General features: G+C 49.7%; 1 protein-coding gene across 1 annotated transcript; it reads left to right on the top strand.

Annotated features, from left to right (window-relative positions):
* Positions 1-201: 201 nt before the first annotated feature.
* On the top strand, positions 202-21,717 carry Pabpc1l (poly(A) binding protein cytoplasmic 1 like). The gene is made up of 14 exons (XM_058575676.1): positions 202-478; positions 2,483-2,676; positions 5,711-5,826; positions 7,668-7,807; positions 7,960-8,054; positions 10,361-10,498; positions 11,703-11,798; positions 14,897-15,163; positions 15,890-15,980; positions 16,703-16,831; positions 18,346-18,452; positions 19,202-19,295; positions 20,404-20,534; positions 21,126-21,717. The coding sequence occupies exons 1-14, from the start codon at positions 286-288 to the stop codon at positions 21,192-21,194; spliced, it is 1,860 nt and encodes a 619-aa protein (XP_058431659.1). The 5' UTR covers positions 202-285; the 3' UTR covers positions 21,195-21,717.
* The last annotated feature ends 237 nt before the right edge of the window (positions 21,718-21,954 follow it).

Raw genomic sequence — 21,954 nt, 5'->3', positions numbered from 1 at the left:
GCCCACCGGCGTCCGCAGCACCCTAGGCCGCCCGAGGCCCTCCTCGGCGGCGGGGTCTGAGATGTCTCGCACCTGCGACTTGAGATGGCTGAGGGCCCCCAGGTGGGGTGGGGCTGGGCCCCGGCGATTGGCTCGCTGGCCCGGGGGTGGGGGCGGTAAAGGGAAGGGGCGGCCAGGCGCGCAGGAGGGATAGTCCTGGGCCGCCGCAGGGTAGGTCCCTGCCTGCGCAGCGCGGGCCTCGCGGTGACCCACTTCTCGTCTCCCCCGCACCCGGCTGGGTCCACCATGAACGCCGGCGGCCAGGGCTACCCGCTGGCCTCGCTCTACGTGGGCGACCTGCACCCAGACGTGAACGAGGCCATGCTCTATGAGACGTTCTCGCCCGCCGGCCCCATCCTGTCCATCCGCGTGTGCCGCGACGTGGCCACCAGGCGCTCGCTGGGCTACGCCTACATCAACTTCCAGCAGCCGGCCGACGGTGAGCCCCCGGGAGGGCGGACGAGAGGGGACGAGCCCCAGTCCAGAGAGACCGCCCCCAGGACTGGCCGCTCGCTTAAGTGTTCCATTTTGCAGCCAGGGAAACTGAGGCGCAGAGATGCAGGGTCTTGGAAGGGGCTCGGTAGCTGAGGCGAGAATTGCAGTGACTGCCTTGCTCCGTTTGTACAGAAGAGAGATTAAGACCACGTGAAAACAGCTAAAGCCTTTGGGGTAGGGCAGACCTGACCTGACCCCCAAATAGACAGTTGTGGTTACTCAACCATTCTGAGCCCAGTTGCTTCTCCGCAAAATGCAGCTCCTGTCTGCTTTCAGGAGTGGTTGTGAGGATGAGATTGGAAGCACCTGGGGAGGGAGGCGCCCAAGACGGCACAGCTCAGCTCGAGAGTGCAGAAACCTGGGCGCCAGCCTCCCAGGGAGCCTGACATGAGGTCTACGCTGTGGCCTCCACTTTCCCCGAAAAGCCCTCTCTTCCAGCCCGTGTCCCAAGGCTGATAGGATTGATTAGACTTCGTTAGACGAGTAGGTCTGCACCTCTTTTGAGAATGGAGGACAAAAGAATAGGAGCTCTGCCATTGTGAGGTGAGCTGGGGCAAACGACCCCAGTATCCATGGGGCTAAGGCTTACTCCCCAAGAGAGGAAGAATGGAGAACTGTATAATCCCAACTAGTCCAATTTGGAAGGCCGAGCAAGAAGGATGCCAAGGTGGAGGTCAGCCTGGGCACGCTGGAGACTCTGTCTTTAAAAAAAAAAAAGAAGTGGTTTGTGTGTGCCTGGGGATGTGACTCAAGGGTAGATCTTGCCTAGCATGGGGGAGGCCCTGAATTCCATCCCCAGAACACCCCCCCACACCCACACAGAGAAAGGAGATCTGGATTGAAAAATAGTGAATAATAGCTGTAATGCTGTGGTGTAACCCTCCAGAAACATGACGGAAAAAAGCCTGCCCCAGCCTCAGTCCGAAAGAAGGTGGCTTACTGCGGGGGTCCTGGGAGGATGGGCAAGTTCTCCTGAGCTGGGGTTTGTGTGGCTGAACTGAATGCTTCCCCCTTCCTCTGTCCCGCCCCACCTGCTATATGGTGTTCCTGGCTTCCCAGCCCCTCTGCAAGCATGGCCAGTGTCCAGGGACCTGACCTTTTGGTCCCAGCTCATAAACGGGGGCACTGAGCTGCAGGGAGCAGGAGTCTTGCCCCTGGCTGCCGATGCTGGGACTGGATGAGGGACTCCTTGAGGCTTGCTCCCCTGCACTTCCCAGCTCCCTCCATGTCTCTGAAACTAGCAGAACCCCAAAGCAAAGGCAGTGTATTTATTATCTTGGAGGGACAGGCAGTGGCAGCGGCAGGAGGGTGAATAGGAGTGGCTGTTTTCAGACACACTGCCATCTACCAGACTCCTATTGCACATCCAGTGCAAAGTGCAAACGTGTCACATTGTATGCCTGACTTTTCAGTCTGTCCAACAGGTTGGGGGTAGGTGACATTACTTCTTTTCTAGGTGTGCAAAGGAGGTATTGTCATTGTCCTCACTTTACAGGTGAGGAAACGGGCTCAGACAGGTGGTGTTCACTTTCCTCAAAGCTGGACTGCCTGGGTGGGACTGACTCTCAGCTCTGCTGTTCATCACCTTTGAGCTTTAATTTCGTTAAACTGCTGCCACCCCTTGTCATTTGGACCCCTCTGTTACATTCTCATCTACTCAGTGTGCTTAAGAGGACAAAATAGACCTGGCTCTGCCACTAACATTTCACCCTTCTAAGCCTCAGTTTTCCCTTCTGTAAAATGGAGATGGGAATCCTTGCTCACCTGGGTTTGGGGAGGTGGGAGTAGCACTGTGCACATTAATTTCTCAGCCCATCCCTCCTGAGCTTTTAGGCTCCTGTCTCAGGTGAGAACCACACAATGGCCGTTTTCCAGCTCTAATTAAGTGTCATAGATGGTCAAGGTCAGGAAATTCCCTTAATCTGCTTCTTTCTTTCCTCCTGTCCAGCCGAGCGGGCACTGGACACAATGAACTTTGAGTTGATCAAAGGCCAACCCATCCGCATCATGTGGTCACAGAGAGACCCAGGACTCCGCAGATCAGGTGTGGGCAACATCTTCATCAAGAACCTGGAGGACTCCATTGACAACAAGGCTTTATATGATACCTTCTCCACCTTTGGGAACATCCTCTCTTGCAAGGTGGGTGTGCCAAATACCTGTGTGGTGCAGGGCTGCCAACCAGCACTTCCCTTTACAGTTTAGAAGGTCCTTTCAGCACAGCCCCAGGTATAGCAAGCACTTGAACTACAGCTGTTCTTCTCAGTTTGTCTCAACAGAACTAACAGAATCTACCTGTCAGCCCTCTGTGTGACCAGCCCCAAGTGGTGGCCATCAGCGACCACTGTCTATCTAGATCATAGCTCTGCAGTTGGTGGTTTGTTCTGAACCCAGTGGGGCACTTTGGTTTGACCTTGGCTGCCCTCCCTCCTGTGCTCCTTCTGCCTGATGGGAGGCCTCTGGGGCGTATGAAGCAGTGCTTGGCTGGGAGCTGGGAGCTCGGCTTTCCTCCCTGTGGCCTCCCACCCTCCAGCGGCCTAGCTTGGGCCCCCGTAGACAGAAGGTAGAAACTCACTGGGCCTTCTGAGTCTTGAACTCAGAACTAGGATACGAATATTTCTGCATGCTGTTAGCCAAGACAAGACTCAAGACCAGCCCACAGGCAGGGTGAAGAGTGAGGGGGCTAGAGATTACAGGACAAAGGCTACAGGAAAGCCATGAATGGGGCTATCATGGCCATCAGTGTCCACATCTTGTTTTTGTTGTGCCTGCTGAATACAAGTGGAACCACTGAGCTGCACCCCCAGACCCTGCCACATCTTGTTGTTAAGGTTTCTTTGGGGGCTGGAAATGGAGCTCAGGGGTAAAGCACTTGCCTAGCATACATGAGGCCCTAGGTTTGATCCCCAGCACCAAAACAAAACAAAAGGATTTTTCTCCCATTGGCATGCAAGTTCACTCCGAGTAGTGATCCTGTACTTAGTCACTGTTGCATCCCAGTATCTCAACTAGCCATGAGCACATAATAGGTGCTCAGTAAATATTTGCTGAGTGATGGGATGAATTATCATTTGAGAAGGTCTCTGATTGTTCTCACTTTGTCTATGAAGATGTTGAGCAGCAGAGGCCAGACAGCAGGTTGGTGTGTGCTGGCCAGAGGGCTTAAGCCTGGGTGTTCTGCCCCTGCGTTGTATGGGGATGGCTGGTGAGTTACCCTGCAGCCTCTGGGGCAACCACCTTCCTGGGCTTATGGCCATCTCTGTCTTGGAACTTTTCTGAGTGCTACTTTGTGTCAGGCACAATCCCTAAGTTCTAAGGCTTCATGCCTTCTCTCTGGATGAGGGACTCTCCCTGTGGTTCAGAGGAGCAGACTGAGACTTGAGGTATAGTAATATGCTAAAGTTCCCTGTGACAGAGAGACAGGGCTGCTCCCCATCTTTGAGGATCAGTGGAAGAGACTCTTCAGTAACAATGGCAGATTTGCTAAGTACCTTCTAGTGCTAGGTTTTCTGCACATATGGTCACATCCAATTTCCCTCCACAGCCCCTTAAATCATGCAAAGGATCACTGAGTTGCACTTGAGGACAGAGAAGTTGAGAGAGTTGGAGTCCCTTGTCCACAGTTATGTTGCACTGGGGGTTGATTTTTAGTGGCAGAATCAGAATTTGAATTAGTGGATTTGCCACTGAAGAAAATTGAACAGGGATCAGTGTGTCTTTGCCGGCTACGGGCCTTGAGGTCCTCTGGGACTCTGAGGAGTAGACAGAAAGCTCCGTGTGATGCAGGCAGGTCTTTGCAGACTTAATGAGGCTCTGTTGTGGGCCAGTTTAGAAACAAGGCTTACGGTGTGTCCCTCACCTTGGGAGCTCTTGGGTCAGTTGGAGATGGAATAGCTGGAAATCAGCTCTGAGGGAGAAGCATGGTGATCGTGATGGTGATAAGGAAGGAGAGAGCCATTTAGCTGTCAGAGAGGTTTCTGTGTCACTGTGGGAAGAGCACATAACCTGAATCAGGTCACCTAAGTGCCAAGCCCAGTTGCTTAGTCGGGAGCAACATAAGGTCAGACCATGGTCTGGGGCCAAATGTCCTGTGTTTAAACCCTGCCTCTTCCACTTCCTGGTTCCATGACCTTAGGCCTAAAAAGGTGACTTTGGTAGGAGGAACCTACCTCATAGGTTGTCATGAGGATAAACTGAGTTATGTGGAGCCAATGGAAGGACACTTGAAGTACTGTCAGCAACACATGGCAAGTAAAATAACTAAGAAGCTCTTCCTGCTGGCTGACCTTGGACAAGTCATTTATTTCCATTTTCCCTCTCCGACTCAGGTTGAGAATTGTCTGGGAGGTTTCTCCTAGCAAACATATCAAGAAAAGTATAGGATGCTCTTGCAAGTGTGCGACCCACAGTGGGGTCCCAGTCAATGTTACTGAGTGTGGGTGGAAGAGCCCTGTCTGGGGCTGGGAGGTGGAGGGTGTGTGCTGGGCATGAGTTTGGATGCAGGATCAGTTGTGCAGATCTATTGGAGAGCCTCAGACGCTGAGAAATTTGTGCGTAGGAGCCACTGGAGCTCGGACAGACTGGTCAGAACCACATTTTAGAAAGAGCATCCCAAGCTGGGCACAGTGGTGCACACCTGTAATCCCAGCTACCTGGGAGGCTGAGGCAGGAGGATGGCAAGTTTGAGACCAGGCTTAGCAATTTAGTGAGACCCTGTCTCAAAATAAAAAATAAATAAAAGGGCTGGGGATGCAGCTTAGTGGTAGAGTGCCCCTGGGCTGAATCCCCAGTGCTACTGAAAAAGAAAACACAGTGGGGGTCTGAGGACCTGCTGGCGTAGGAAGGCAGAGCTGGTCTGTGGTGTGGCGCAGTGTGCTCATTCTGAGTACTCGATCATCTTACGCAAGTGGATCGGTCTCTTTGAACTTCAGTTTCCCATCTCTACAATGGTGCTGTTATGTGACATAGGATTATTTTCTATTTTTGGTGCTAGGGATGGAACCCAGGGAGGCAAGCACTGTCCCACTGAGCTACCCCGGTCCTCATGGGACCGTCTTTGACACGCGCAGAGTGAGCACACGGGGGCTGGGCACTCATGATCATCTTTGTCATCCTTTTCTCCGGAACCCCGATTGGGGGTTGGATGTTCTGTCTGTCCTTCCTCCCTGTGGTCCAGGTGGTATGTGACGAGCACGGCTCTCGGGGCTTCGGCTTTGTGCATTTTGAGACCCATGAGGCTGCGCAGCAGGCCATCAGCACCATGAACGGGATGCTGCTGAATGACCGCAAAGTGTGAGTGGCTGTGCCCGGGGGAGGGTCGGAGGCTGGAGGGACAGGACCGTGGCTCCCACCAAGTAGGAAAGGTGGGTGCCAGACGCGGGGCAGCAGTCTCCCCGACGCATGACCTCAGGCAAGTTGCTTGACCTCTCAGGGCCTCTCCTGATGTCAAACTGGAGCTGATGCGGGTGTTAAAGGGTTGTCCCGAGTCAGAAATGCAGTGACCATCTCGAAATTTGAGAGAGGATTTCGGCTAAAGGCCACATGGTCCGTGGACTCGGTCTTCTCAGTCTGGCTGTGCATTTTCCTTAAACCTTGTTGGTTTCATGGGATTTGGGGACAGAAGGAAAAGCAGCACATGCTTAGCCTGTCCAGGCCGGGGTCAACCCTGCTTTACAGATAGGAAGGTACGGATGCTGGGGGGGACCTGCTTCTGGCTGCGCCCTCCCCAGTGTGGATTCTGCCCATCTGGTGGCCCAGCCCTCAGTGCTGTGGAGTGAAGGCGGCTTTGAGCTGGGAGAGTACCTGGGGGCATTTTGTCAGGGTCTCTGGTGGCAGGGGTCCTATTGACAGGTCACACTGACCTAGGTGGGCTTTTACCAATTCTCAAAAAGGTGTCATCTTGCCTGGAGTGGAGGCGCACGCCTGTCATCCCAGCGTCTCGGGAGGCTGAGGCAGGAGGATCATGAGTTCAAAGCCAGCCTCAGCAAAGGCAAGGTGCTAAGCAACTCAGGGAGACCCTGTCTCTAAATAAAATACAAAGTGGGTCTGGGGATGTGGCTCGGTGGTCAAGTGTCCCTGAGTTCAATCCCTGGCACACCCCCCCCCAAAAAGTATCATCTTTGTTAGCAAGTATTAACTCACATTTCCCTCTGCTGTTTGTTTTTCATCAGCACCAGCACTCCGTGTGCTTGGCTCTCTTCTTGGAGCGCCCCTAGATTCACACCTACCACAGAGCTATGCTTTTATGTTTTGAGAGACGTCTTGCTAAATTGATAAGGCTGTCCTCCAACTTGCAGTCCTCCCGCCTCACCCTCCCAAGTCCCTGAGATTACAAGCGTGGTGACGGCACATAGCTATGCTTTTTTTTTTTCCCCTTAAGGAGACATGCCAGCTCGGCATAATGGCGCTGTCTGGTGGCCCAGCTACTTGGGAGGTTAAGGCAGGCACACTGTGTGAGTCTGGGCGTTGATACCAGCCTGAGCAACAGTGAGACTCTGTCTCTTTTTAAAAATAGAAATAAAATGGAAAGACGAAAAAGGTACTCTCCGAGGTGTGTTTATGTGAACTTGGAAATTACTTAAAATTAATGTTGTATTTAAGGGATTTCAACCCATCCCCCAGAGTGACATTGGCATTGACCTTGTCTGATTGACTCAGTCCTGCTTTTCTAGTGCACTCGGTATGTATTAAATGAATAAGCAAAGCCTGATGATGTGATTTGGATCCCAGTTTCACAGGAATGAGCACTGAGGCTCAGAGAGGTGAAGTAACTTGCCCAGGGTTACACAGTCAGGCAGATGCAGACTGAGGATTCAAGTTCTTGTCTAAATCCCAAATTCATGCTCTTGCCTCCTGTGCTCTTAGCTGCCTGGTATATGGTGTGTGTTTGTCACAAAATAAAGTCTTCTGAATCTTATGCTAGGGACAAGCTCTGAAACATAGCCCCTTGGCTGTTGGAGAGTCTTGGACAGGTTCATCTACATGGAATGGCCCTGTGCAGTTGCCCAGTGAGGGAGGTGGAGGCTGGGAAGCACAGTGACTGGCACAAGTGGCCCAATGATGCTGGGTGGCTTGGGGGTGCGGTGAGGGGTGCTAAGGTCTGGCCGCTGCCTGCCCTGGTGGTGTGTCCACAGCTTTGTTGGCCACTTCAAGTCTCGAAGGGAGCGGGAGGCCGAGCTGGGCGCCCGGGCCCTGGAGTTCACCAACATCTATGTGAAGAACCTGCACGTGGACACGGACGAGCAGGCCCTGCAGGACCTCTTCTCCCAGTTTGGTGTGTGGGTTCCCTGAGGGAGGAGGGTCCCTATTGCTCTCTGTCACATCCAGGTTTGCCATGAGGAGGGCCCTCCTGAGGCTTCCTGAGGTCAGGGAGGGAGCATCCTGGGGCTCCCCACCTCCCCTTTGAGCCAGGTTGATCCTTCCCAGGAAAGATGCTGAGTGTGAAGGTGATGAGGGACAACAGCGGCCACTCCCGGGGCTTCGGCTTTGTCAACTTTGAAAAGCATGAGGAAGCCCAGAAGGTAGGAGCCGCCCAGTGGCTCTGTTCCAGGGAGGAGGGGCAGAGCCAGGACTAGGAGGAAGGGAGATCGGGTGTATGGGCCTCCAGCCGCTGTGGAGGGGAAGAAGTTCCCCTCTATTTGGGCCAAGAGGGTGGGAGAGTCTGGCCCTTCTAGGCTGGGGGGCAAAGGCTCCATCCCCAAGGTCACTTCTAAGCCTTGCAGTTCAAAGAACTGAATACTGAGGCAGGGAAGCCAAAGTCCTCATCAGACACAAATCTTTACTAATGTACCAGCCACTTAAGACAGTTCCCTGCAACATTTCTCCTAACACAGTGTAAAAAATAAAAAACCCATGAAAAATCCTAGCCACTGAGTCAAGAAATGCTTGGCATTGACTTCTGATTCTTGTGGTTGAGCTAATGAAAATGAAGTTCAAAGTCCATAGATAACAGAGATAAGTTGCACTTCTTGCAGAGGATGGGGAATTTTATGCAGTTAACTGGCCTAAGCCTGCTAAATCCTTAGTTTAAGATACAAACATTTTCTTTTCTTTTTCTTTTTTCTTGGGATTGAACCCAGGGGCACCTCACTGCTGAGCCACACCCCCAGCCCATTTTATTTATTTTTTATTTTTTAAATTTTTTTAGAGAGATAATTTTATTTATATATATATATATATATATATATAATATACATAATGTGTGTGTGTATATATATATACATATATATAATTTTTTAGTTTTCGGTGGACACAACATCTTTATTTTTATGTGGTGCTGAGGATCGAACCCAGCGCCCCATGCATGCCAGGCGAGCGCGCTACCACTTGGGCCACATCCCCAGCCGAAACCCATTTTATTTTTTTATTTTGAGACAGGGTTTCACTGTGTTGCTTAGGACCTTGCTAAAGTTGCTGAGGCTGATCTTGAATTTTTGATTCTCCTGCCTCAGCCTCCCTAGTTTCTGGGATTACAGGCGTGTGCTGCAATGCCCAGCTAAGACACAAATGTTTATTTAAAAAAAAAAAAAAATTACAGGGCTGGGTTTGTGGCTCAGTGGTAGAGTGCTTGCCTAGCAAGGGCGGGGCCCGGGTTCGATCCTCAGCACCACATAAAAAAAATAAAGATATTGTGTTATGTACATCTACACCTAAAAAATGAAAAAAAAAAAAAACTTACAGTCCTCAGTTAGCAGAAAGGATTCTTTCGTACTGTGAAATTCCGATATGAAGTGATGATTATAATTGTCCTTTTGTGTGCGTGTGTGTGTGTGTGTGTGTGTGTGTGTGTGTGTGAGAGACTGAAGATTGATCCAGGAATGCTCTACCTCTGAGCTACATCCCTGGACCTTTTTTATTTGAGACAGGGTCTTGCCAAGTTGCCCAGACTGGCCTCAAACTTTCGATCCTCCTGCCTCAGCCTCCCAGGTAGCAGCTGGGATTACATGACATGATTACAGCTGTGCCTTCATGCCCAGCAGTAATCATGACATTTGCTTGCTGCTCTGTTCAAATTGTCCACATGTAGTTGTAGTAAGAACTTGAATTTCAGATATTTTCTAGCAGACTTTACTTTTTAAAGCAGTTTTAGGTTCACAGCAAAATTGAGTGAAAGGCACAGGTATAGGTATACTCCCTTTATCCCTACACATACCTGGCCTCCCCTATTGTCATTATCCCCCAACAGAGTGACATACTCATCATAGCTGATGAACCTGCACTGGCGCATGGTTATCACAGGACATGTGCTCATTGTCTCACTATCAGCGTTTCACTGCCCTAAGAAACTGTGCTCTTTCAGCCTTCCCTACCCACCAGCCACTGGCCAACACTGACCGTTTGTACTTACCTCACAGTTCTGCCTTTTCCAGAATGTCATATAGTGGAAATCATATAGCATGTAGCTTTTACAGGTTGGCTTCTTTCACTGAGTAATATGTGTTTAAAATATGGGAATACTTGAATATATTTAAAATAATTAAATTTTAAATATGGCTCAGTGGTAGAGCACTCACCTAGCATGTGCAAGTATTGTGTCCAACTACAACTAATTTATATATTTATATATATATATTTTTTAATTTAAATATGGGAAACTTTGCAGACTTCAATTTTTTTTTTTTTAAATAGAGCCCTACTCAAATTTTAAAGATCTATAATTCACTTTGCAAAACTTTTCAAATGACCTTTATCCGGTACTAATGATCCTGAGCAAGGAAGGCCAGAGTGGTTTGCAGGGAGTTCCCTCTAGGCCCAAAGGCAGGGCTGGAGACCAAGGAGATGGCCAGGTCTGGGTGGTTACCAGGTGTTTGCTCCCCACCCACCCCAGGCTGTGGACCAAATGAATGGGAAGGAGGTGAGCGGGCTGCTGCTGTATGTGGGCCGAGCCCAGAAGCGGGCAGAGCGGCAAAATGAGCTGAAGCGCAGGTTCGAACAAATGAAGCAGGACAGGCAGAACCGCTACCAGGTGAGCCCAGGCCTTCATGTGGACAAAGGGCTCTACATATTCCAAATCCCCTAGAGGAAATCCTACTCCAGGCTACGAATAATTAGGCCAAATGTGTCACATTCAAAGGTTGGAATGTGGTGCAATCATTAAAATTATATTAAGTAAGGGGCTCGAGCTGTGGCTCAGAGGTAGTGCGCTTGCCTGGCATGTGGGAGGAACTGGGTTCAATTCTCAGCACCACGTATAAACAAATAAAAAATAAAGGTCTATCAACATAAAAAAATATTTTAAAAACGTTTTAAGTTAATTCATGTAATTAAAATTGTAGCTCAGTACAATTTAAGCCTTCTTTGGGAAATGAATCCCTCAAAAGTTTTTAATAGAAGTTCTAGGTCCCTCATGGAGAAGGGTGTGTGTACTCCATATATACCTACACCCACGCGCGCAGTCCATCCTCAGTAGCGCACAGTGAGGAGCAGTTTTTCCTCTCTACGCTAGGGACGTTTGGCAATGTGTGGAATTTTCAGTGGTCGTGTTTTGGGGGCAGGGAGCTACTGGGTACAGGCCAAGGACACAATATGGGCAAGCAGGATATTCAACTGTACAATGGTGGGGTCTCAATTCTGTTGTGTGTTCACACACTTTTGTGCTTGGGCAGTCTGGAAGGAGGACATTGAGGTCCTGGGGGCAGCCGACATTCAGTGCCAAGGAGCCAGGGGTCTGAGGTTAGACCACCGGGGTCAGTCCTGTCTGCCACTTCCAGGCTATCTGATCAGAAGCGATGCACTTGACCTGTTTCTGCTTCAGTTTTGATGTGTGTGAAATGAGGATTAAAGTCTCCTTCTCTTAAGGATTAAATGTCAAAATGTGTGAAGGACCTAGGGGTGTGCCTGGCACCAGGGGAGAGTCAACTTACTTGGTTCTGAGCCAGCAGGCGTGAGTGGCAGCTGGCCCTGCCTGGGAGGAGCTCTGCGTCCCCCTGTGTCTCCCATCTATAAAGTGCGTAAAGCCCATGGGGAGGTGGGGACCCAGGCAGGTGTATGAGAACTGCCCGGGGCTGCAGCTTCTGGGTAATGGGCATGCTGAGCCATGGGAGCCTGAGAACAGGAGGCTGGGCTGGCAGGGCTCCCAGTGACTCTCGTGGCCATGGCAGCCGATGTTGTCCTGAGGCAATCTGGGGCTTGAGGCGGGAGGGCGAATCAAGCAGTGCCCTTTCCTATAGGGCGTGAACCTGTATGTGAAGAATCTGGATGACTCCATTGATGACGAGAGACTGAGGAAAGTGTTCTCTCCCTACGGAGTGATTACCAGTGCGAAGGTGAGGGCCGGGACGCGTCCAGGGCACAGCCTCCCCTTCACCCTCCCATCCCGCACGCCCACCAGCCTCTCACTGGGCATTTGGGGAGTTGGTGCTGGGCTTTTTAGGGCTCCGTCTGACCATATTGGAGCTCATAATCCATCTGCAGCCTTGTCTAGGTTGGAGGGAAAGACAGTAGATGTATAGACTACTACTGGATTTGTTGGGGTGCACTGTAACAACATTTATTGAGCACCTGCTGTATGCCAGATTCTGGAAATTTATGTCTTAAAATTTCTGTGGACCTTTGTTTTCTGGCTTTGGCCAATGACATAACCCCTCTGGGCCTCCGTTTTCCTATCTGAAAAATGAGAGAATTGGGTTGTATTGGTTTTCCACATTCTTCCCCATTTATTGAGCCTGTGTGCCCACCCCTGTGAGACATCTGAGATGTGAAAATGGTCCTCCTACTCAGTAACTCTGACCCTGACCAGGAGTCTTAACTTCTTAGCCTTATCTCTTTAGAGCCATGGGCTCACTGCATGGTGCTCAGCCCTGGCTTCTTGAGGATTGCCTGGAAAGTTATTCAGTACAGACCTGGATCAGACAAATTGAATGTAGATATCTGGAGGCAGGGCTTGGGCACCTTTTGAAAAGTCCCCAGATGGTTTTAAGATGACCCATGGCTATTCATCCCACACTGTGGGAAGCATCTAGGAACATACCAGGTGTGTTCTGGAACAGACTGGTATGTTCTGTTAACAGCCTTTAAATACTGTGAACTCATAAGAACGGGGGATGCTGGAGGCAAAGCTAGGTGGGACGGAGGGAGGCTTCCTGGAGTAGCAGTGGCAGCAGCGTTTGACTTGTCAGGCTCTGTGGGTGGGAATTCGGAACAGTGTGGGTGATGGGGCTGGGGACCTTCGCATATGTGATGGTTGGGGTCTTAGAAAGGGATCTAGAATTTCTCTCGACATTGAATCCAATCTTAAACCCTTCAGGGAGCCTGGTATCTGGGGAAGATTCTCATTTGGGAGGGTGGAGAGGTAGAGACCTTTTGAAAAATGAGACAGGAAGCTATGGGATCCGGTCCTGCTTTTAGGAAGTGCAGCACCCTTGGTATTGTACTGGAAAGCTGGGCTCTTCGAGTTCCTTAGACCTACATCTTAAATCCCAGCCCTACCATTTCCCAGCTGGAGAACCTGGGCATGTGAGTGCCTTTCAGACTCTGTTTACCCACCTGTGAAACGGAAGCAACATCATCCCTCGGGAGGCTCCCGAGTGCTGCGCATGGAGCTGCATACAGAGCACGTGCAGTCCATGTGCAGCAGGCCGGAGTGGCTGTGACCATCGGGCACACATTGTATTTAATTTAAGGAGATTCACTGACATTGAGGAGTCCTTGAACAAAGGACATATATAAATCTGGATTGCTCGGAGTTGAGGGACACCTGGGGTGATCATCTTTTCAGTAGGCCAATCAGGTTATGAGGATTTTATATAATTTTATATATTTTCCATTTTATATAAAGTAGTGATTATGAGAATTGAGTTGATGTATAAACTAACTACTATAAATACTTAGTCCACAGTCAAGTTCATAATAAATTCTGCATGTTTATTAATTATCATTACTATTGTTTTTACCTATCAGTTTTTTGTTTTTTTTTTGCTACTGGGGATTGAACACAGGGCATTCTACCAGTGAGCTACATCCCCAGCCCCTTTTATTTTTATTTATATATGTATATTTTTTACCAGGGATCGAACCCAGGGGTGCTTAACCACTGAGCCACATCCCCAGTCCTTCTTTATATTTTATTTAGAGACAGGGTCTCACTGAGTTTTAGGGACTCACTAAGTTGCTGAGGCTGGCTGTGGGATTCTCCTGCCTCAGCCTCCAGGTGTGCCTGGCATCCTACTAACAGTTCTTAACAGTATTTTTGTGTCAACATCTCTGTCTGGTGAGCCTGTGGATCCTTTCTAATAATATTTTTAAATGATAAAATTCACAGGATTATAAAAACCAGTTTTATTGAAGTATGACATCAAAATACTAAAATGTCAGAAGTAAGTACTACTTGTTTTTTTATTGCGGTGCTTGGGATTAAACCCAGGGTCTTGTGCACGCAAGGCAAACAGTCTACCAACTGAGCTATATCCCCAGCCTAGTAAGAACTTCTTTATTAACACATCAACCTAAGATCTATCAGGGTAGCAGAGTAAATGACAGTTTGAGATCAGCAACATTATGTCATGATTTTTCTTCGCAATATTCATAGGCCTGGTTAAAATTGCCATGATATTTTTCTTTTGTTGGCCATATTCATAATGGGAGGACATGCTAGTGTAGAAATAAGGCTGTCACTTTTCCCCATTAAGTTCACAGCCCCTCTGAATTCTATAATGACTTCCCTGGGTGGGGGGATCTATGGGTTCCCAGCTATACTGTGGGGTGGCTGTTTGAAAGTCACCAAGTCAGAGCACGGGCTCTGAAAGGGCAGGTGTTGGAAAGAGCTCTAGCCCTTAGAGTGTGGGAGCCCGGGCAGTGTCTCAACCTCAGGAAAGCTTACCCACAAAACAGGGGGAGATCCTGGAAGAGAAAAAATATTAGTTAAAAAAGTGAAATCCAAATGAAGTGTAGAGTGGGCGGGGAGAGTGTCATGGTTAATCACATTGCATCAGGGTTGGAGTCTGGACAAATGTGCCTTGCTAGCTTAGGGAGGCTGCGAGGGACCCAGGGCTCGGTACTGTTCCTGTACCTTTTCTGTAAGTCTGAAGTTACTCCAAAACAATGAGGCCATTTTATAAGGCTGAGAATATCTTCCCCAAACTCCTAAAAACTTGGTCCAGGGCCTTGCAGAGGCCTCTGGCTGTGTCTGGGTCCCTTTCTTCCCGTAAAGTGGGAGCTGCAGGACCTCCCTCACCGGGAGGCTGTGCACGTGAGCCTCATGTAAAGGCACGCAGTGTCTGGCACACAGTGGCCTCAGTCAACACAGGGTGCACAGCTTGTCCCCTGAGCACAGGTTTCTCATGGGGCTTCCTGGGGAAGGAGGGGAGCACAGCTCAGGAGTCTTCCTCCTCCATCCCCAGCAACCCTTGTCTTGTCTTGCTTTTAGGTGATGACAGAGGGTGGCCACTGCAAGGGGTTTGGCTTTGTGTGTTTTTCCTCTCCAGAAGAGGCAACCAAAGCTGTGACAGAGATGAATGGGCGCATCGTGGGCACCAAGCCTCTGTACGTGGCATTGGCCCAGCGCAAAGAGGAGCGGAAGGCCATCTTGACCAACCAGTACATGCAGCGCCTCTCCACGGTGCGGGCCCTGGGCCGCCCCCTCTTGGGCTCCTTCCAGCAGCCCTCCAGCTACTTCCTGCCCGCTCTGCCCCAGGTGACAGTTTGCCCGCAGCTCCCGCCACACCCTTTCCCTGATAGCCAGGTAGAGCAGGAAGGCGGGAGCTTCCAGGGAGAGCTTCTGTTGAAAATTCACTAGGCACTGTCCCAACCCCTGAAGCTGTCACCTCACCTGTAAAAGGTGGAGTACCTAGGAGCATCTCCCCGCCTGAGAGAGTCTTGAATCGCTTGTGCAGAAAGACTTTCTTTGGTCAGATAAGTTGAGGAGATGTTGTATCAAACAAAAGGAGCCTCCATTTCTTTACCACATCCACTATCCTGCCCCAACACGCTGACCCCACGGTGGCCCCCACAGAGGGGAGAGCAGGAAGCATTCCTCAGTTCATGGTGGTTTGTGTGGGGTGCCTGTTAACACCTCCCTGCGCTGCTGTTCTGAGGAACCTGGTTTGGGAAAGGACCTCATGGGACTTAAAGTAGGAAGACATAAGCCATTGAAAGCCACAGGGTTGGTGACATGCCCTCTCAGCTGGTACAAATCTGAGTAAGAGGTATTGCCTTTTTCATCTAGGCCTGATAAGGAGCAGGGATTGAAATCTGAGATCTTTCCCTAAAGGGTCTCATGAGAGAGGAAGGAGCCTTTTACTAACCTGTTCCCTAGAGAGGACAGTAGAGTTCCTGCAGTAGTGTCCCTGAAAGGATGAGATTTCTCACCTGGCCCCTCTATTGCTGAGCCCCTCATCCTAGGTCCTCTTCTCCCCCACAGCCTCCGGCCCAGGCTGCGTACTGTGCCTCTGGCTCCATGGCCTCCATCCAGCCTGCCCCCAGGTGGACAGCCCAGCCACATAGACCTTCATGTGAGTGACCCAGCCCCCATACCCTCAGCCCAGCCTATGGGCATGGGCCCCAGAAGCAGTGTGTAACACAGGGTCAAGCCATTTCACCTCTCTTGAGCCTCAGTTTCCTCTTCTCAGTGTGGGCCTGAATGAGTGTGCATGAAGCCCCCAGAACAGTAGCAAGGCTGTAGAGGACATGCAGGGTGGCCATTGTCCTTATCTCCAAAGACTTCTCTCATTTATAGCTGAACAATCGGGAGGCTAAGGCCCTAAGCAAACTCAGCAAGACCCTGTCTTTAAATTAAAAAAGAAAAAGGGGTGGAGTGGGCCCCCCCGCGCCCCTCCCCCCTGCACTGGGGATGTGGCTCAGTGGTTAAGGCCCCTGGGTTTAATCCCCAGTACAAAAACAAAAACAACAAAAAAAATCTTGTAACAAATCTGAGAAAATGAAACTCCTCTGGCTACACTGCTGATGACCTTCCTAAGAGCCAAGTTCACGTTCACTTAAAACTGTCTTAGGGGAACTAAGGTGCATGACCCCAGCACTTGGGCATCTTGGGGCTTTGGGCAGACATGAGCTGGCTTTGTCACTGAAGATTTCCGTACTCCTACTCCCTGGTTTTGGGTTGGAGTCACTCATCTCTCTGCTGTCAATTTGTAGTTCCCCTTCCCAGCCCCGGACCTTTCAGAGCATGGTGATTATAGCCCATAAACTTTCTCTCTCCATTTCTCTGTGCTGCAAGCCGTCTGTCCTCCAGCTGCTGCAATGGTCCGGCCAACAGGCATGTCTCGGCACCCCCAGGCCCACGCTGGCAGTGTCAGTCAGGCCTCCACTCAGGAGCTCCACCCGGTGCACCACGCCCAGAGAGTGGGTGAGTGTGCGCAGGGCCAAGAGGACTGTGGGTGTGAGGAAGGTAGGCAAGTCTTGGTGCTGAGGTTGGCCTTGGAGGGAGTAAGACCAGTCTCCATGGTGACCTTGCCTCCTGGTAAGCCAGGCTGACTCTGGAGGCCATGCATGTATGTGGAAGTTAGCTTGGCCTCCAGCTCCTGGGACTTGCTCACTCTGTGGTCCTCACTAACTACTGTGCCTGATCACCTGTTCTTTAAAATGGGTGTAAGAATAGCGCGTCCCTTTTGTGAGGACTGAGAACACACAGCCAGGAGCTGGATCTTAGGACTGCAGTGGCTGTGTACACGTGTGGGCTTTGGCTGCAAGGCAAGCACAGCCATTGCTTCACTCAGCAAACCTCCTCATGCGAGTCTGTGTGCTGGTCCTGCGCTTGGCATCTGGGGCTTCTGTATGAACAAGCTAGACTCAGTCCTTGGCCTGAGGTCACTGCCAGGCCCTCGCACCCTGCTTTTTTCTTTTTATTGTGGTAAAATATACATAACAGTTTACCAGTTAACTTTTTTTTTTTTTTTTTTTTTTTGGTACTGGTGGTTGAACCCAGAGCATTCTACCACTGAGCTACACTCCCAGTCCTTTAACAAGGTTTCACTAAGTTGCTGAGGCTGGCCTCAAACTTGCGATCCTTCTGCCTCAGCCTCACAAGTTGCTGGGATTACAGACGTGTGCCACCACGCCCAGCTCCCTTACTCATCTTGAAGTGTACAATTCAGTGGCATTTAGTGCATTCACAGTGTTGCAGCCATTGCCACCATTCACCTGCAGAACTTTTCCTTGCAAAACAAATTATATATCCATTAAACCCTAACTCCTCACTTCCCCCCACCCTCCATTCCCTGGAAACCACCATTCTACTTTGTCTCTGAGAATTTGACTATACCAAGTATTTCATGTAAATAGAATTATATAAATGTGTCCTTTTGTGACTTATTTCACTTAGCACAGTATCTTCAGGATTCACATATGCTGTGGCATGTGTCAGAATCTGTCTTTTAAAAAAAATATTTGTTTATTTATTTTTATATACTGCTGAGGACTGAACCCAGGGCCTCACACATGCAAGGCAAGCACTCTACCACTGAGCTACAACCCCAGCCCAGAATCTCCATTCTTTTTAAGGCTAAATAATATTCCATTGTACACATATGCCACGTGTTGCTCATCTGTGAGGGACACCTGAGCTGCTCCCACCTGCTGGCCGCTGTGCATGCTGCTGCTGTGGACATGAGTCACAAACCTCCGAGACCCTGCTTTCCATTCTTTTGGGTACATACCCACAGCGGAACTGTTGGGTGATTTGCTGATTCTCATTTTTTGAGGAACACTCATGTAACATGTGTTTCCACGGTGGCTGTTTTTTGCACTCCTGTCAAGAGTGCACGAGTGTTTCAATTTCTCTGTGCTAACCAACACATTATTTTCTGTTTGGGGTTTTGTATTGTGGATAGCAGCTGTTTGAACCCTGTTTATTTTTTACAGCCAACATTGGTACCCAGACGATAGGACCCAGTGGGGCAGGATGCTCTACACCAGGCCGGCCTCTACAGCCATACAAATGTCCCTCAACTGTACACAGTACCCGTGGGGTAAGACTGGCCCAGCTGCCCGCCCTACTCTGGGCTATGGGAATCCTGGCTCAGAACCTTGGCTAATGTGTTGGCTTATAAAGTTCCATTAACTAATGTGTGCAGCAGAAGGGGAAAGAGGGCCAGGGTCATATTTTATTTGCTAATTATGATTTGCTTTGCATAGGTTATTACTAAAATTAATTTGGATTTCTGTTGAACATCAGTGAAAGGTATTCTAAGAATATACTGAGTATTGAAGGGATGTGATTAAGTATCAAAATAGGACTAAAAATATCTACTATGATTTAATGAAAGACTGTGTATTTATTTTCCTACCAAAAAGAGGCCTCAAATTCAACACTATCATATCCTGTCTAGAATTCTAATGTGCCTAGTTGAACTATCTTTTGCATTTGAACAAGAGTGGTCTTTAAATAGCAAAAACACTTTTTAAAGTTACCAACATGTGAAAGGGTGTTCTGGGGACGTGTCCATAAAGCTACCTGATACGGTGCTTTATCTGGCACTTAGTGATTAGTGATGCATGACTTTTATTTGGTAACACTGATTAGGGGCATATATGGGGTCATAGCACATCTAAGTCTTCTAACCCGTGTGCTCTTGTTAGGGACTCTGCCCCACCTGATTGTCCAGACCTTATCCCCGGCTCCCCTCTTCCAGAACCTTCCTGGAGGCCTGTGTTCACATAGTATTTGGAGGCCTTTCCCATCCCTGTGGTTAAGGGACATGTCCCCGGCACTGTATAGGTCCAGGAGCCTGCTGTGCACGTGCCTGGCCAGGAGCCCCTGACCGCATCCATGCTGGCTGCAGCGCCCCTGCATGAGCAAAAGCAGATGATTGGTGAGTGGCTAACACCCCTACATTGGGGCAGCAAAAGGAGGGCTGGGAGCTGATAAGACTGCTGGGAGCCTCACAGAGCTGCCCAGCGATCTCACCCGATCTGCTTCTACCCTAGTCTTAAAACTCTGGTCAGCCCAAGCTTTTTCCAGTTCTGCTGTTCTGACTGACTTGGTGAGAGACACCCCAGATGTAGAGAGGGCCAGGATCAGGAGGCACCATAAGAAAGCGGACAACCTTGAGTTGAGGCTGAGAAATGGCCCAGGGGTGTTACAGTTTGTTACCAAATTTAATCTGTGTCCTGGTGCCCACTGCAGGGAGGTGCAAAAAATCTGTGCAAAGGACTCTTGAATTCCTGGTTCACTTCTGTCCATGACATGAGACTGTGTGACTGAATGAGCAGGCTTGTTCCTGATTGGCAGCATCTTCCCTGCATGGTCACCGAGATCTTCCGGCTGAAGGCCTTAGATACTTCCACACCGCTCATCTCTCGGTTTATTTATTAGGGTTTTGCCATTCCATATCCCATCCCATCTGCTATAAAATTTTTTTGAATGTGCTTAACAAAGGCAGAAGTTTTTCTTAGGCGGTCTCTGTAAACATTCCCTTATGGGAAGACCCTTATCCCACCATTTAAGATCCCAATCCTGGCTGGACCCTCCATGTGCCTGGCGCCAACACTAAGACTTCTTGTTAGAAATCCTTATAGTGGAAGATGAATTTGCCCTATGATTTGTTTTCCACCCTCCAAAGAAACTCCGAAGTTCAGCATTATCATATTCTGTCCAGAATTTCGATGTATCTAGTTAGAACTATTTCTTGCAAAATGAACGAGTGGTCTTTAAACAGCAAATGACTTTGTGTTAGGCCCTGTGCTGTAATTACCTCATATACATTATCAAATTTGATTCTTCAAACTGTCCTTTAAGGCAGGGTTTGCCATAGGCACTATGCAGCTGAAAAAAGAAGTTCCCAGTAAGTGACACAGCCTAGAAGGAGCACTGGGTTAAGAACCCAGATGTCCTCGCTGCTCCACCCCTGATACCACTCTTGGGTGCTGGGCTATGTATGGGCCAGGTGTGGCATAAGCCATCAGAGCTTGTCCACACAGGGGAGCGTCTTTACCCGCTTGTCCATAACGTACACAACCAGCTGGCCGGCAAGATCACAGGCATGCTGCTGGAGATCGACAACTCGGAGCTGCTGCTCATGCTGGAGTCTCCAGAGTCCCTCCACGCCAAGGTTGGTAGAGCCTGGTCAGCAGGACAGCCAAAGACAAGGCCTGTCCCAGCCACGAGGCCAGATGAAGTGGATCTTCTTGCTCACACTCCTTGAAGGCCTGCTGAATGTTGGTGTGGGAGAGTGCTTCCCCCCCACTTTGGTACTGGGGATTGAACCCAGGGGTGCTTTCCCACCAAGCCACATCCCCGGCCCTTTATATTTTATTTAGAGACAGGGTGTCTCGCTAAGTTGCTTAGGGCCTCACTAAGTTGTCAAGGCTGGCTTTGATCTTGTAATCCTCCTGCCTCAGCCTCCCAAGCTGTTGGGATTTCAGGCATGCATCACCACACCTGTGGGAGAGGGCCTTAATTGAGGGTGTGCTACTTGAGGTTTTGGTATAAGGAACTATATTCTGACTCGGTATAAGGGTTTTTTCCAGTGTCCAGCAGTGTACCTCTATCTTGACAAGGTGACCATGGGGCAAGGGATCTTGCAAGCAGCAGTGGATGAGGGGTTCACAGACTCTTTATCATGCTGAGGTGGGGGAGGCCAAGGCCCTTTTGGGATCCTTCTGAGAAGCTGTGTTAAGCCCCTCCTACTTGTGTCTCGCAGATAGAAGAGGCCGTGGCAGTGCTGCAGGCACACCAGGCCATGGAGCAGCCAAAGGCATACATGCATTGAAATCAGGTGGGTGGCTGTGCTGGGAGGACAGGGATACAGCAGCTGAGCTCAGAAGCAGCTGTGGACAACTGGGCCTCAGGCTGCCTCTCAGAAACTGAGAGCCGTGTTATGTTGTTGGCTTTGAGGCATCGAGGAAGCTGAGAAATCATCACATGAGATGATGCTCTATGTGGCTGAATGGTGAAGAGTCAGGGAGGTGCTCTTATAGCAGCTGCCCTACTGGCCTCATGCAGAATGGTCTGGGCTTCCCCTGGACACTGGCTGGCTCCATCAGCTGAATACTGGATGTCTGCTATCCTGTAGCAACAATTTTTTCCCTTTCATTCCCAGAAAATGGATTCCTTACTCCTGTGGCTGTCAAGAGAAACAGCATCTCCTGCTCTCAGCTCTGAGGCCCTGTGAACTATAACTTATTTCCCAACTGGACTGAATCTTTACTTGAGCCCTCTACATGGAATGAAGGCTGTCACCAAGCCAGCCATTTCCCTTTTGTTTTGTGCATTAAAAGTGCTGCAAAATCTGGCCTCTTAGGAGGCTTTCTTGAGCCTGAGGGAGTTGGGGGCAAAGAAAAAAGCAGACTTGACTGGGGCTTTCACATAAGAAATAGAACCCCCCAAAGCACTAATGTACACAGGGTGCATACACTAGAACCGAACTGTCAGGAACTGAGCTAGGCTACTTGTAATAGCTCCAAATTAGAAATGACTGGCCCATCAGGAGTGCAGTGGATGGTTAAATGGGTCTCATACAATGGACTGAG

Source organism: Marmota monax, unplaced genomic scaffold (genome assembly GCF_021218885.2).
Source record: "Marmota monax isolate L192 unplaced genomic scaffold, Marmota_monax_Labrador192_F-V1.1 WCK01_AAM20220418_F8-fsc00014, whole genome shotgun sequence".
NCBI lineage: Eukaryota > Metazoa > Chordata > Mammalia > Rodentia > Sciuridae > Marmota > Marmota monax.
The sequence above is the reverse complement of the archived record's forward strand: the minus strand, read 5'-3'. Positions and strand labels throughout refer to the sequence as shown.